This window comes from Marmota monax, unplaced genomic scaffold (genome assembly GCF_021218885.2).
Source record: "Marmota monax isolate L192 unplaced genomic scaffold, Marmota_monax_Labrador192_F-V1.1 WCK01_AAM20220418_F8-fsc00044, whole genome shotgun sequence".
Taxonomy (NCBI): Eukaryota; Metazoa; Chordata; class Mammalia; order Rodentia; family Sciuridae; genus Marmota; species Marmota monax.
In genome coordinates this window covers 15399847-15414610 of record NW_026695198.1, presented here as the reverse complement: position 1 = coordinate 15414610, position 14764 = coordinate 15399847, and the positions used below count along the sequence as shown (strand labels likewise).

At 31.0% G+C, this 14764-nt stretch overlaps 1 protein-coding gene across 2 annotated transcripts in view; it reads right to left on the bottom strand.

The window, feature by feature from the left end:
• The window catches only part of Mybl1 (MYB proto-oncogene like 1), a 40394-nt gene that overhangs the window by 19913 nt on the left and 5717 nt on the right, over positions 1-14764 (bottom strand). For both annotated transcript variants that reach the window (XM_046428624.2, XM_046428623.2), the window contains exons 2-8: positions 10488-10593; positions 10101-10172; positions 7856-7948; positions 5669-5889; positions 3797-3971; positions 673-747; positions 5-109 (exon numbers count right to left, since the gene is read on the bottom strand). In XM_046428624.2, coding sequence (XP_046284580.1) covers positions 5-109; positions 673-747; positions 3797-3971; positions 5669-5889; positions 7856-7948; positions 10101-10172; positions 10488-10593 — 847 coding nt within the window. The remainder of the gene's footprint in view (positions 1-4; positions 110-672; positions 748-3796; positions 3972-5668; positions 5890-7855; positions 7949-10100; positions 10173-10487; positions 10594-14764) is intronic.

The window sequence follows — 14764 nt, the reverse complement described above, 5'->3', positions numbered from 1 at the left end:
TTACAGACGGAAGTCTCTTTCTTCTAACTTCATTCTCTGCTGACATAAGAAGCATCTCAAGTTCCTTTATTTTCTTTTCCTTATCAGGATCTTCATCAACAAAGGGTTGCTAAACCAAGTTAAATAAAAGAGAAAAACAGGTTACTTACACAATTGGTTTATTATTAGTAGTGTTCTAATTTTATTTTCTTGTATACAACCTAAAATATATTTTCTCTAATAAAGCTTAATATTACTAAGTCCTAGACACTAGATATATCACAGTCCCACTAGTATTTAAAAGTGTGCTGATAAAATTAGCAGAAAAGATTTGAATGCATTAAAAAACACTGTATCATCCATACAAGTTGAAAATTTTATGTCTGGAATATATTAGTTTATTGAATTGTAATATATATTCTATTCTATTAATACTATTAGTTATTAATACTATTAGCAAATGATTGAATGCTTTAAGTTGAAAGAATGAATCACCATACCAGTGCTGTCATCATCTTACATTTGTACATTTTATATTTTCAAACCCACTTACATACTCTTTCAATATTACAATACATAAATAGGACTGTTTCATTTTTATCCTAGTTCAACAGATGAGGAAATAAGCACTATTCAACTTAAAAATATGTTTGAAAGCATTTCCTTTATTTTTTAAAAGGAAATAAAAATTACCTGAATAAAGGCAGAAGTAGTCTGAACATGTTCTACACAATTGCCTTCAGGTGACACATACTGATAACCAGGGATCTAAAAATTAAAGCATTACTATTACACATATAACACTATGCAACTTTTTAAAATCTGAGGCAAATGACAAAAAGTTTTGATAAAATGTCAACATCAACAACTTAAAAAGCATCTCTAAAATTTTGCAAATTCAAACCTGCAATAGTTTCCTATCTAGTAACTACATCTCTGTTCCTAGAATCTAGAGAGAAAGCCAAAACACTAGGAAAATCCCTGTTTCCTAGATTAAATATGAGAATTACTTAGTCTAGTTTTATCAATCAATCCATCTATCTATTATCAACATTAACCAACAAATTATTTTTTTAATCTGCTACAGAAGTATTGCTCTATTTCATGGGGAAAAAAAAAAACATTGTTTTTATTTATCAGAGGAAGGGACTAGTCCATATAAAGCTTTCACAAGAATGCTTTTATCTCCTAAATTCCTCCCGTACCACTTCATGCCAATCTAAGTAGAAAGAAAGGAAAATAGACTAGTTTTACATTAGTTATCTTGGGAAAATAATAATAATTACTCATGTACTTTTAATAGATGCTCAGAGCATCATTTTGTTTCATTTCTAAAACATAATACTAAGTAAAGCTGGAGGCTATAAAGGAAGGGTTCTTGTGTGAGAGTGCCTAATAATGATCACAAGTTGCAAATGTCCTGAGTTAATTTGAGTCTGATTTCATAGACTTACAAATATTCCTACCCTTCTACATTGATGAACTTGATTTGTTTTTCACTGATAAGATTATAAATTACTGTCCTTATGGTTTTGAGAGACTGTCTGAAATACTAATTGTTTTTGTGCTAATTATTTACAAAAAAGTAATGCTTTGCTGCCTTTGTTGTCTTAGCATGCCAGCCCTGTGTATACCCTGTCCAGTCACCTGCCATCAGCCACTGTGGACCTCTGGACTACTCTGATGCTGAATGCCCTTAACTGTCCATGGCCCACCTGATAGAGAACAAGGACTTTTTGATTACTTCCTCCAACTTCGCTCCCTCTCAGCAGGAAGCAGTTTAGAGATGTTGTTGCCCATTTTTCCATAGAAATGGAATGTAGAAATTGACAGTGAGGAAATGTAAGAGTGGTCCACTTTATGCTTTGAATATAACCCTGCTGTTCTGCCACACAATTTATTTCTTAAATGAACATGTTTCTTTCTCTTTCTCTCTCCCTGCTCCTCCCTAATCTCTTCCCCATCCTAGGCAGTTACCTGTATCAGAGTATACACCAACCATAGGAAGGAAGTAATCCAGATTTTGGGGATGGTACCAGAATTTATCAGGTGGGACTAGCTCCCAAATTAATAACCGAATTACAACTCCAATGGAGAACTTGTGGAATGTAACCTTTAAGTCACCACTTTAAAAGCCCTTGTTTCTGCTGATGGGCAGAATTACAGTCTTTGAGACGGGAGTTCCCTGTTTTTCTCCTTTGCTAGCAAAGCAATAATCCTTCATTTTCCTTTTTCTCAAAAAAATAAAAGGGGAGGCTGGAGTTAAGAAAAAGGGAGACAGGGGCTCAGTGATACAGTGTTTGCCTCACAAGGGTGAAGCACTGGGGGTTCGATCCTCAGTACACATAAAAATAAATAAAAGTTAAAAAAAAAAAAGAATTATGAAGCTGCACCTGAGCAGTGGTGAAAATATTTTAAATCAAACAAATATAAATATGAAATTATCTACTTTCTATAATGACCTACCTAAATCACCATCTACTGCAAAAATCACACATTACTAACAGAACATTTATAATACTCAATTAGTATCACGTATTACTTGGTAACACCAATGAATTAGAAATTTCTCTTTCTCAAATATTTCAAAATTTGAGACAGTAATTCAAACCACTGTATTTTTTCTCTAAGTACACTTTATAATAAAATTAGAATTATCCTCTTAATTGCTTAAACTAATTGAACTATGAATATATGAATCTAAGATTATTAAAAGGGAAAAAATTCTTAAAATAAATGTCCTTATAGTTCCAATTTTTATTGAGACTGCTAAATACCCCCTGGGTCCAAATAATTTTAAAAAATTATCTTTATATATGTTAAAGAGATAAATGGTAACATTTCTGAGATAGAAACAGAAAGTTTCAAGTTTATGCTACTAAAATTTAAGACTCTAAAGAAAAATGTAAAGAAACAGACAATAAAAACCTTAAGGTTCAATATCAGCAGATAACTATACTGTCTTCACATTTTCCTATTTGTAAACTAAAAATGTCATTACTTTAAATGGTTATTTTAACAGTATGTCTAAAAAACAATGTCCATGGGCTGGATTTGTAGCTCAATGTTACAGCACTTGCCTTGCAAGTGTGAGGCACTAGGTTCAGTCCTAGCACCACATAAAAACAAATAAAGGCATTGAGTCCATATACAACTAAAAAAATTTTTTTAAATGTCCACAAAATGTACAATAAAATAAAATTTGAGGTATAGTAAGCATAGATTAACACCTTGACCTACTTTATATTTTGGTAGATACTATTAAGTTCTGATATAATCTTTATATTTTACATGAAAAGAACCTAGGTTTATCACAAAAAAATGACATTAACAGATAGATAGGAAAAGGTAAAACAAACCTTATGAAGACTCCTAAACTAAATTCTTGCAGGTAGGAGGATGCACTGCAAGGAACAACACAGAACTTGCCCTGTTTTGAGTTGGTAATCTCTATTTTAATGAATCTGCCTAACAAAGACTACAATCACTCAAGTCATTGGTTATTAGAGGAAAACAGAGCTTAAAGACATCAAATTATTTACTATACCTCCAAAGTGATAGCTTGAATGATTTTTTACTATTTTTTCCCTAGACCATTTTCTACACACCTCTAAGACTACTACAATTATGCATAATATTTTTTAAATGGAAACTACACTATATTTGTCAAAATTATGACATTTTATTTTTAGTTTGGAAATGTATGTCTTTCTCCTCCCTTAGTATATGTTGTATTTGTCCTATTAAGAAATCAAACACCTTTTCCATATATCAACTAAATAAATTTAAAAAAAATAAAGGTATTAAAAATATGTGCCTGAACAGGTATGTAAAATTGATTCTGGGTTTGCAAATGGTCCATAGTCGCACAAGGTTTGTGTTGAAGTTTTGATGAAGATCTTTCTGATTTTATTCCATCTTGTAAGTAGCCCTCCTGTTCCACTTTTCTTCGCATAGTAGAATTCCAATGATTTTTGATAGAATTATCAGTCCTAAGAAATAAAAGTGTTTAATTTGAAAAGGAAAAAAGGATTCCACAAATTTTAATACTGTATAACTTGCACAAAAAGCTTAAAACAAATTTCTACAACTGATGAAATCAGATACTTCTTTAAAAATTCTAAAGATAAACGGTATGTCTATATGTCAGGCACAGTTTTAAGCATCAGAAGTACTTCAGTGAATAAGACAAAGAAGGTTCCTACTCTCCTGAACTTACGTTCTCATTAGAAGTGTGGTCATAGGGAAGGAAGGAAGAAAAGAAAAACCAAAAATAAGAAAAATACCAATGCAGGGGCTGGGGCTATAGCTCAGTTGTGGAGCAACTGCCTTGAGAGTGTAAGGCACTGGGTTCGATCCTCAGCACCACATAAAAATAAATAAAGATATTGTGTCCATCTACAACTAAATTTAAAAAAATACCAATGCAATGTAGATAATTAAAGTAGGATGAGAAAAGTGGGTAATGGGTAATTTTGACGAGGTGGTCCAAGAAGCCCTGTATGAGGTTAACAGTGAAACTAAGATCTGAATGACGAAAATGACCAACCATATGAAAAAAGAAAAAAAGAGCATTCCAGATAAAGAGTATAGTGAGTACAAAGACTAGGAATAAACATGGTCATGAAAAGTAAACCACAAATTACAGAATCCTAGTATTCTTTTTTCACTTCTTAGAACAAAATATTTATAGAAAGAGCTCACTGGCTCCCTTTATAGAAATGTAAGTGTTCAACCTGTAGCTATTTGTAGTATAAATTCCATCCTGCATAAAAAATGTATTTATTGAAAAACTACTTTATATGAAGGTACTAAGCTAGGTTCTACAGAAAGTATAGATGTATAAGAGACTGAAAACATCAGAAGTTCCTAGTCCAGGGTTAGTAACCTGGATAAAAAATTTAACACTGTATTGATTTCCTTATCTACAAAACAAAGACAGTAATGTTTGCTTTGCATAATTCCCAAGCATGTAAAGATTAATCAAGAATATATGTAAAAGCACTTTATACACTAAAAGTACTATATAGATAGAGATTACAGCAATAAAAAACAAATGCATATCTTTTGAGTGAGGTATAAAATGCCCCAAGATTGCTGGTCTGCCATACTAAAGACTACACAAAAAACATCCCCACCAGTACAATGTGGAATGAATGTAAGACATCACACTGCCTCTGAGGGAACACATTTGCTCTATTTGCTATATTTTACATTTTATACATACACTTACTTCCACAGTTGAAATTATACCACAACTAATTAAAAACTGATTTTTCCTAACATTTTCACAACAGTTTATTTCAGCCAGTGTATTTGTAATTCATTATCTGGTTTTGTACATAGTATCCAATATGAAAGAAATCAGATTCCACTTCAACACAGTTTGTATAAGGAGGATCTGCCTGCCTTGATGTGTAAACATGACTTTTTGAATGTCTTAAATGTTTACATAATCTAAATGTCTATCATTTTATTGTAGAAATTATTGCTATAAATTTTCATTATAAAAATAATAATATTCCTTACTCCAGAATTTATTACAAATGATCTCAAATGGATGCTTGTATTATGTAGTCTAATTTTAATTATAAATAAAAGCCATGGGGTTCTTGCAAATATATTTAATAGTAAAGTAATAAAGGTCATGTTTAAGTACAGAAACATGTATATACATTTATATAAGCACCTTCCAGGAAGCAGTTTGGCAATTTCTGCCCAACGATTTCCCAACCGCTTATGCGCTTCATAGATAATCCTGTCTTCTTCTTCTGTCCAGGAAGATTTCTTTACCTCAGGATTCAGATGATTATGCCATCTTTCTCTACACTGCTTGCCTATTCTTCCTTTTAAATGTTTTGCAATTAAAGACCACCTTTTTGGTCCATATTTCTGAACCAGTTCAATAACCTAAGAAGCAAAGTTTAAAAAAACCATTTTAAAACATAACTCAAGACAGTTGGGGTTGGGGTATCTGTTAGTAGTAAGGCACTTTGCCTAGCATGCATGAAGTCCTGGGTTCAATCACCAGCACCACAAAAAAAAAATTAAAATAAAAATAAATAAATTTAAAAAGACATTAAGAATAGCATCTTTTAAAATTATTTATTCTAAAAATTTGTTATACATGATGGCAGAATGCAATTCACTTCATTTTACACATATAGAGCACAATTTTTCAAGTCTCTGATTGTAACAAAGTATTTTCACACCATTCATGTCTTCATATATGTACTTAGGGCAATGATGTCTATTCCACCATCATTCCTATCCCTTTGCCCCCTCCCTTCCCCTCCCTCCCCTTTGTCCTATCTAAAGTTCCTCCATTCCTCCCATCGCCATTATAAGTCAGCATCTCATATCAAAGAAAGAATTTGGCCTTTGGTGTTTTGGGATTGGCTTGCTTCACTTAGCATTATATTCTCCAATTGCATCCATTTACTGCCATGATTTTATTCTCTTTTAAAGAATAGCATTTTTTAAAGAAGAATTTCTTATTCTTTTTTTCTAATTGTCAATGGACCTTATTTTATTTATTTATATGTGGTGCTGAGAATCAAACCCAGTCCTCACACATGCTAGGCAAGTGCTCTACTACTGAGCTACAATCCCAGCCCAAGAATAACATCTTAATAAATGCATAAAATTTAAGCTACAACAACAATTTATAAAAATAAATTCATTAATAAAAAATCTTCAGTATTTGACAAGTTTAAACACAGATTACAAACTTATCTAAAATCCAAGGGTCTAATTAAAGTGACTCATAAGTAAAACTGCTTCTATACAAACTTAATAGGAAATAATAGTAAAGACATTGAGACATGTATATTTTCTACTCTTATATCTTAAAAAAAATCAAACAGAAAGTCCAATAAACAAATTTGGAAGCAGGAAGTAACTATAGTTATTGGCTTTTCACATTTCCTTTCTCAAACTGAAAAACATACAGGTTATGCATTATTTTCCCTACATTTTAAGTTTGTTTTTATTTTACCTAAAAATTGTAAAAATAGTTATTCCTAGACTACTTTACCTCATCACCACTTTGCCTCACTGTCAAATATCACATCATTAACAGTTTATATATTTAAATTTAATACATAATAATATTTTCACTATATGTGTCTATTTACTATATTTTAAAAAATAAAATTCTGAATTTATTAAATGTATTTTTAAACAAGGTCACACATTTTAAAACTTGCCATCAGTTATCAAGGAAATCAGATTCTAGTAAAGTAACTTTTAAAACTGTTGTACGTAGTAGTAAGAATGCTAATTCCCCAACTATATTAGCAACTTACATGACTTAAAGATCATAAAATAATTCCTAGTCAGGGTCAAAAATTCTTCTATTCTTCTCCAACTTTTATTGCACAACAAATGATCTTGGTTTTTAAATTATAAATACTTTGGAACTATCATGCCCTGATATCTAATTTTGGGGTTCATTAAAGGTCAAAAGGAAGAAATAAGAATGATTTCCTTACAATTCAAGTTAAATGTAAAAATAAAATTAAAATATTTTTAATATGTGAATTCAATTTTGACAGGAAAGTACATCCTAAATATTGCTAAACCAAGCTTTAAACAAGGTAATTAAACACACATAGTAAGCATTTTCTTATATTCTTCAAACTCTCAGAAACAAAGGGCTATATATATTAATTTGGTTTGACCCAATTCAGAAAAAAACAAACAAAAAAAAAAACACTACATTTTAAGTACTTGACATTCAATTCTTAGCAAACAGCCTCTAGAGCACAAAATCAAGTGATTTACATACATACTTTATGTGTTAAAACTACCAATTAGTGAGGGAAAAAAGCTAGTGCATCTATAAGGTTAGCATAAAAAAACATGAACACATTACCCTCTGATCTTCTTCTTTAGTCCAAGGACCCTTTATCAATTCTGGATTTAAAACTTTCTGCCATCTATGTTGGCACTGAAAATCAGAACGGTTCTGAAAGAATTTGGAAAATATTATTGAACAACTGTCTTCCAGAAAGCAAGTCAATCCAAACTTATATCTCATGCTTTTAAGAACAAGTCTTCAAAAATAGTATAGTTGACATGTAATGTTTATTTTTCATGTCTATACCCCAATTTTGTTTTTTAAAATTAATTAGTAGGGCTTAGATTACAAATAAAGACAATATATTTGAAATTAAAGTATGTATCTTACACTATGTCTTATAATACAGCAAACAACACATGTATTACACAAGATCCTCCTAATACAGAAATAGATCAAAGATTGAGGAATAAAAGGCCAAAGGCAGAAAACTACACAAAGCAGACATAAGAACTCAAACAACATAGTAGTCCCCAATCTAGATAAAACAATTTTTAAAAACCCTAAAGGCATGACTTTACTACTGTCTGGCATTAAAAGGATGTTTATAAATGATCCCCAAGTTACTATGAAAACACTAAATATATCTGTACAGAAGATCTCCATTACATTTCAATTAAATTGGTTAAGTTAACACTTAAAAGGAAAATGAATTTGCCAGAATGAGAAAACTTTATGTAGAAACATCTTAAACCACAAAATTGATTAATAAATGAAGCCTTATTTTAATCTTCTCATGACCTAGTAACTATAATGTATTATAAGGAAAATAACAATAATACCTAATATTTCATTATAGATTCATAGTTTACAAAGTTACTAGTTCATACACAAGATTACAGATAACATGGAAAAATATAATGAGATAGATATAAATATTTTGTCTGCCAATGGCTTTGTGCCAATGGACTTCAAATAACTCTTTTTCAAACTGAGCTTCTTCAGTTATGGCTTGTATATATCAATGCATATATCATTTTAAGGCTACTCCTTTCTTCAAAATAATCAGGTTATTCTCATATGTCCTTGCAGCACACACATACTTAAAGGACATAAAGCTAATGTAAATAATTTTTCTAATTTAGTTTCCATTTATTGAACACCTGGTAAATGTCAGGAACCACACTGAATTTCTTATACATTATTTCTAATTCTCACAATAATACTTTAGAAATGAGTAGTATTATCTACCTATTATAGATAGGAAAGCTGAAGGTCAAAGAAATTAAATAATTTTTCTAAGTGAGTAGAGCTAACATTTGAACACAATTCAGACTAACTCCAAAACTTATTCTTTACATTATTTGATTTCAATTTTCAAGTTATGTTAAGAGGCATTATGACAACATAGAAAGCATACAGATAATGTGGTTTCTGAAACAAAGTAGTCAATTCAAATGTGAGTATTTTGTCTAACTACCCACAGTATATTAGGAAGTTAATAAAAGTATATGTAAATATACTTTGTAGGTTATAAAATTACATACTAACAAATAGTATGTGAATATTAGTATGATGAACAATAAAGATAATTTTTTAAAAAATCAGTAACACTTTAAAATCTAGGAATTGGATGATAAACTTTCCAACAGTTCTTCCTGATTTGACTAATTAGCTATCAAAATATTTCAATATTTAAATTCTCTCAAAATATTTTAACATAATATCACAAATATTTATAAAGCAATACCCAAACTTCATGTTATTTTTGTTTTATATTGGTAGTCTTTTGGTCCATGAACAAATCTTTATAGGTTGAGTATCCCTTATCTACAATGCTTGAGACCAGAAGTACTTTAGGGTTTTTTGTTTGGAATATTTGCTTAGACATAATGAGACATCTTGCAATGGGACTCAAATCTAAACACAAAATCACATATGTTTCATACATACCTTCTATACATAACTAGAAGAAAATTTTACATAATATTTTTAGTGTACCTGCATTTTTATTGTGACCTATTACATGACATCAGGTGTGAAAATTTTTCTACTTATGGTGTCATGTTGGCACTCAAAAAAGTTTTAGATTTTAAAGAAATTGGATTTCTGATTTTTGGATTAGGGATGCTCAACCTGTACTACAAAATCAGACTCTCTAAGCCATTAGCAACCAACTACAAGCAAACCAGAAAAATAAGGATATTTTTAGAAAGGAAACCTAAGTATAAAATATGTAGACACATTTTTTAAAAATAGCAAACATAACCTAATGTCCTAAATCAGTCATGTTAGATATATAATTTAACACCTCACTTACTTGAAGATGACTAGCAATTAGCGTCCAATCATCTGTTCCATGTTGTTCCACCAATTTCTTCAACTTATCATCCTATTAAAACAGATTTAAAAATTAGAAAGCTTTCCCCCATCCTTTTCCTAAACCTTTGAACACAGGCAACTCTCCATTCTGTCAAGTCATAGCTAGTGACCATTTATAGGACTAAAGCCACTATCATAAAAGTTCCTCCATACTATTTCTGTCAGCCCCAATATCAGTAAGTTATTCATGTCTCTGACAGAAGAAAAAGAATGTGCAAGTTATGGACAACTTTTCCATTTGTTTTTAAATATCTTCCATAACTACAATAGTATTAATTTATCATACATATAAGTACAAAATTAAGAAATCTCGCCAGATAACTACCTCATCTCTCGTCCATTTTACTCTGTTCCAGAGTTTTTTCAATCCTTTTTGTTGTGGTACTTCATAATCATGATCAGCATACTGAAGGTCATCATCCTCATCCTCACTATTAAAAAAAACCACACAATTTTTAAAATAAGGAATTTTATTTAAATTAGTGAATTCAATCATTGAACCTGTATATGAAGGTATGAATGAAGAAGCCTCTCAGACTAAATAATATACACCCAATGAGATTATTTAAAGTATAAAAAGTTAAGTCATACAATGGGGAAGAGCTACAATTCTTACTGACACCAAATAGATAAGGCTGTATATATCACCAAGAGCCAAATCATAACTTTATATGTCATTCTAAGAAGATGGCCTTTATTCTTTATTTGATCTTTATTCTCTAAATGGCTTCAATGGGGAAGAAAAAACAAATATCTTGTGTTTTAGAAAAAAAATTAATGACACAACTGTGGTGAAATAGAAGGAACACCAATTAGTAATATTCATAATAACCCAAGCAAGAAATTATTACATCTGACAAATGGGAATGGTAAAATACAAACCAAAGCCAGTTCAAAGACACAATGGAAGAAGTGATCCATTACTAATATCAATGACAAAAGGACTAAACATCTAGAAATAATCTTAATGTATAAAATCAATGTATGATAAAGGGTAAGCACTCTTATGAAACAGAAAATAGAACAAATGAAAAATATCTAGACCATGTACTTGGATAACAGAATTATAGACTGTCCATTCTCCCTGAATTAATTTATAAATTTAAAATAAATGAAAATACCAATAGACTTTGGTGAGGCATTAAACAAACTAATTCTATTATTATTTTTAATATATATATTTTAGTTGTCAATGGGCCTTTATTTTATTTATTTATGTGTCATGCTGAGGATCAAATCCAATGCCTCACACATGCTAGGCAAGTGTTCTACCGCCGAGCTACAACACCAGCCCCTGATTCTATTACTTATACAGAAAGGAAAGGTCTAAAAATTAATAGTAAGAGAATTAGCATTACCTAATATGTAAAAATATACTGTAGAGAAACAATAAGTATAAAACAAAATGGTACTGGCACATGAATAGAGATACACATAAATGTAACAGAGGAGAACATTCAAAAAAGAAAATCCATATAAAATTCAGTAAGCTATAACAGCAACATTTCAAATCAATGTGATAAAGACAGACTTTTCAATAAATGGTATCAAAATACTGGGCAGTCATTTTTAAAAACTAGAGTCCTATTTTACAATAAAATTAATTTAGATTAAACAAATATTTACATTTTTAAAATGAAAATCATAAAGTACTATTAAAAAGTAGAGAAGAATTCTACTTTATGTTCTTGAGCAAAAGAGAGGTAAATGTGTCAAAAATTCAGAATCCACAAAAGTGACCAATCCAGATACCATAGTAAATGGAAAGAAGTACATGAAACTGACAAATATTTAAAATGTAGAAATAAAAGACTTTTGAAACTTAGGGCTATGAGGGACATGAAAGGAGAAGGAATCAAAGATAACAAAATTTATCACTTTGAGAATATAACTAGAACTATTTTCTAAGGAAGGGAACAGAGGTAGGAGAAATACGACTTTGGGAGGAGGGAGAGAAAGTAACTATAGTTTAGATTAGGTGTTTTCAAGGTACTTGAGAAATACACAGGGGGATACATCTAGAAAATAACTACCCAAAAGAAATATAATGCAAGCCACATATGTAATATTCTAGTACCCATATTTTTTTAAAAGAGAAATGGTTGCAATTAATTTTAATAAATATTATCTATCCCAGTATATCAAGAGCATAATCATTTCAACACATAATCAAAATAGAAATTATAAATGAAATATTACATTCTTTTCGCTAACTGAAGTCTTCAAAATCTGGTATTTTGTAGTTATAGTACACTGTAATTCAGTTACAATTGCTCAACAGCCACATGTTGCCAATACCTATCCTATTGGGTCAAACAATATTCTGGTGTCTCTTCAGATCATGTAAATTTTTTCATCTTTTACTATTGGGTAGAGCAGATCTAAAAGGCAATGAGCACATGGTTCTTCTGTTCAGATACAAGATCTAGAGTAGAGACACAGATTGGCAATTGGCAAGATACAAAGAACAGTTGAGGCCATGAGATGTCCCACGGAAAATTAACATAGTGAAGAAGAGTCCAAAGTCAGAATCTGAGTTTTTATGAAGTGGGGGAAAAAAAGGAATTTTAAGGAATAAAGCAAAAAAAGAGAGGGCAAGCTTCTATAATAAACTAAGTTAAAGGAGTATCCAGAGGACTGAATAAAGCTAAGGTTTATTTAAAACTTTAAATACCAGACATTGTGGTAGCCCATGAGGCTCTCTTAAAACTACAACAACCAGAAAAAGGAAATATTATTATCATTGACATTTCACAGAACATAAAATTTTGAGTTAGAAAAGTTAACTTATTAACAACTGTCCACTGAATATGGTATGGCTGATCTCTAAGTCCATTACTTAACCATTTTCTATAACAAACTGGAAACACAGGAAAGAGTACTAGGCAGCTGGAAGATACTAAAGACAAACCTCAAGTGCATTTTGAACTCAGAACAAGGCTTTAGTTCTAACTTTTCTGTAACCCAGACCATACTAACCTCTCAAGAATTTAGTAAACTTATTTGCAAAATGCATATAAATCCAGTGTTGCTTTAGGGATAAAATTAAATGAGAAAATATATTGAACACCTCATTCAACACTTGACACAGAAAAGTGGCCCTATATTATGTTCATAATCTGATTACCTAACAGAATTCAAAATTATTTTTGCTTTACTAGATTTAACTCTTTTCCAAAAATTCATTCTGATTTCAAACAGCAAGAGTTTGAAGATTTGTCTAACCTTACTGTAATATAGTTAAGAACATGTGAGTGCCTAGTATCTAAATATATTACATTCAGTCTTACAAAATTGAAATATAAAGGCCTAGATTTAATGTAAATTGTTTACAGATCTTTGCAGGAACTTTTAATTTCCTCTGACTTTTCAAATTCCATAGGAACAAAACTTTTTGTTGTTGGTTGTGCATATTAATAATATAGAATGGTGGGAGTTTCATTGCAGTGCATTGGTACAGGCATGTAACATTATTTGACCAATTTTACTCTCCAGTAACTTTCCATAGCCTACCCCTTCTCCCTGATTCTTTTTCTTTAACATGATAAGGATCAAAATTGTTCACATCTGAACAGGGAAAACATTAAGATCCCCTATTTTCTTATTTATGATTTTTTTTATCTATTTCTGTATTTCAAAGCACTTTAATTTTCCAGTGTTCTTCCCTGAAGCTAATCTTTCTTCTAACAATAATCTGCCAGTCCTTCCTTCCATGGTTGTTTGTTTAACTATGCACAAAACAAAAACACACGGTTAATTAAAGGAAATACCTGCTACTGGCAGCCATCTTCAACTGTCAGAAATGTCACCTCATTACCCAAGAGCAAACTTAATTTGGATGTGCTTCAGGGTCCAAAGACTTCATAAATTCTAAGCTACTAAATCAGATAAAGCTCCTTAATATTGTTTACTCAGAGCATCTACTCTTTCTTCTATTAATGTTTCTCACAACCTCCTCAACCAACAGTAAACTCAAGAGTACAGAGGCCATGTTTACCATGCTCACCTCTGACGACCAAGCTCAGTACCTGCCATTCAAATATTTGTAAGATTAATGAACAATCCTTCCTATCCTTCCACCTTCCTCAAGTGCTATATCATATTCCAAAATTATCTCATTCCCTTCAAACCCAACCAAAACTTTCATCTTTCTCAATACAGGTGTGATTTCAAAGGGGATATGAGAAAGAAAAATTTAAAAAAAAAATTAAAATACCTCTAGGAGGAGGTGGAAGGCATTCCCATTTGTTAAAATGGACTCTCAGAATCCAAATTCACCTCCAAGTGGTAGAATTTTAAGAAGCAGAACCTGCTGAAACAAACATTTTTAAAAATTCAGTACAGAAGGAGTTCTTTGAGGGTGTCTCCTATGCTGCCTAATCTTCCCTAGAAATGCCAATAATATTACCACTTTCTTACACCCCAAACAACCCTCAGGCATGCTAGTCACAGGTTCTCCTGTCCCTCCCTCCCCTCACATCCAAATAGCTTCCATAACAGAGTACTTGAGTGTTTTTTTAAAAAATAGGTTATTTCTAAGTCAAAACAATTTTTAATTTGGGAATTTGACCACATAGTCTTGAATATTCACAAAAGCATCTA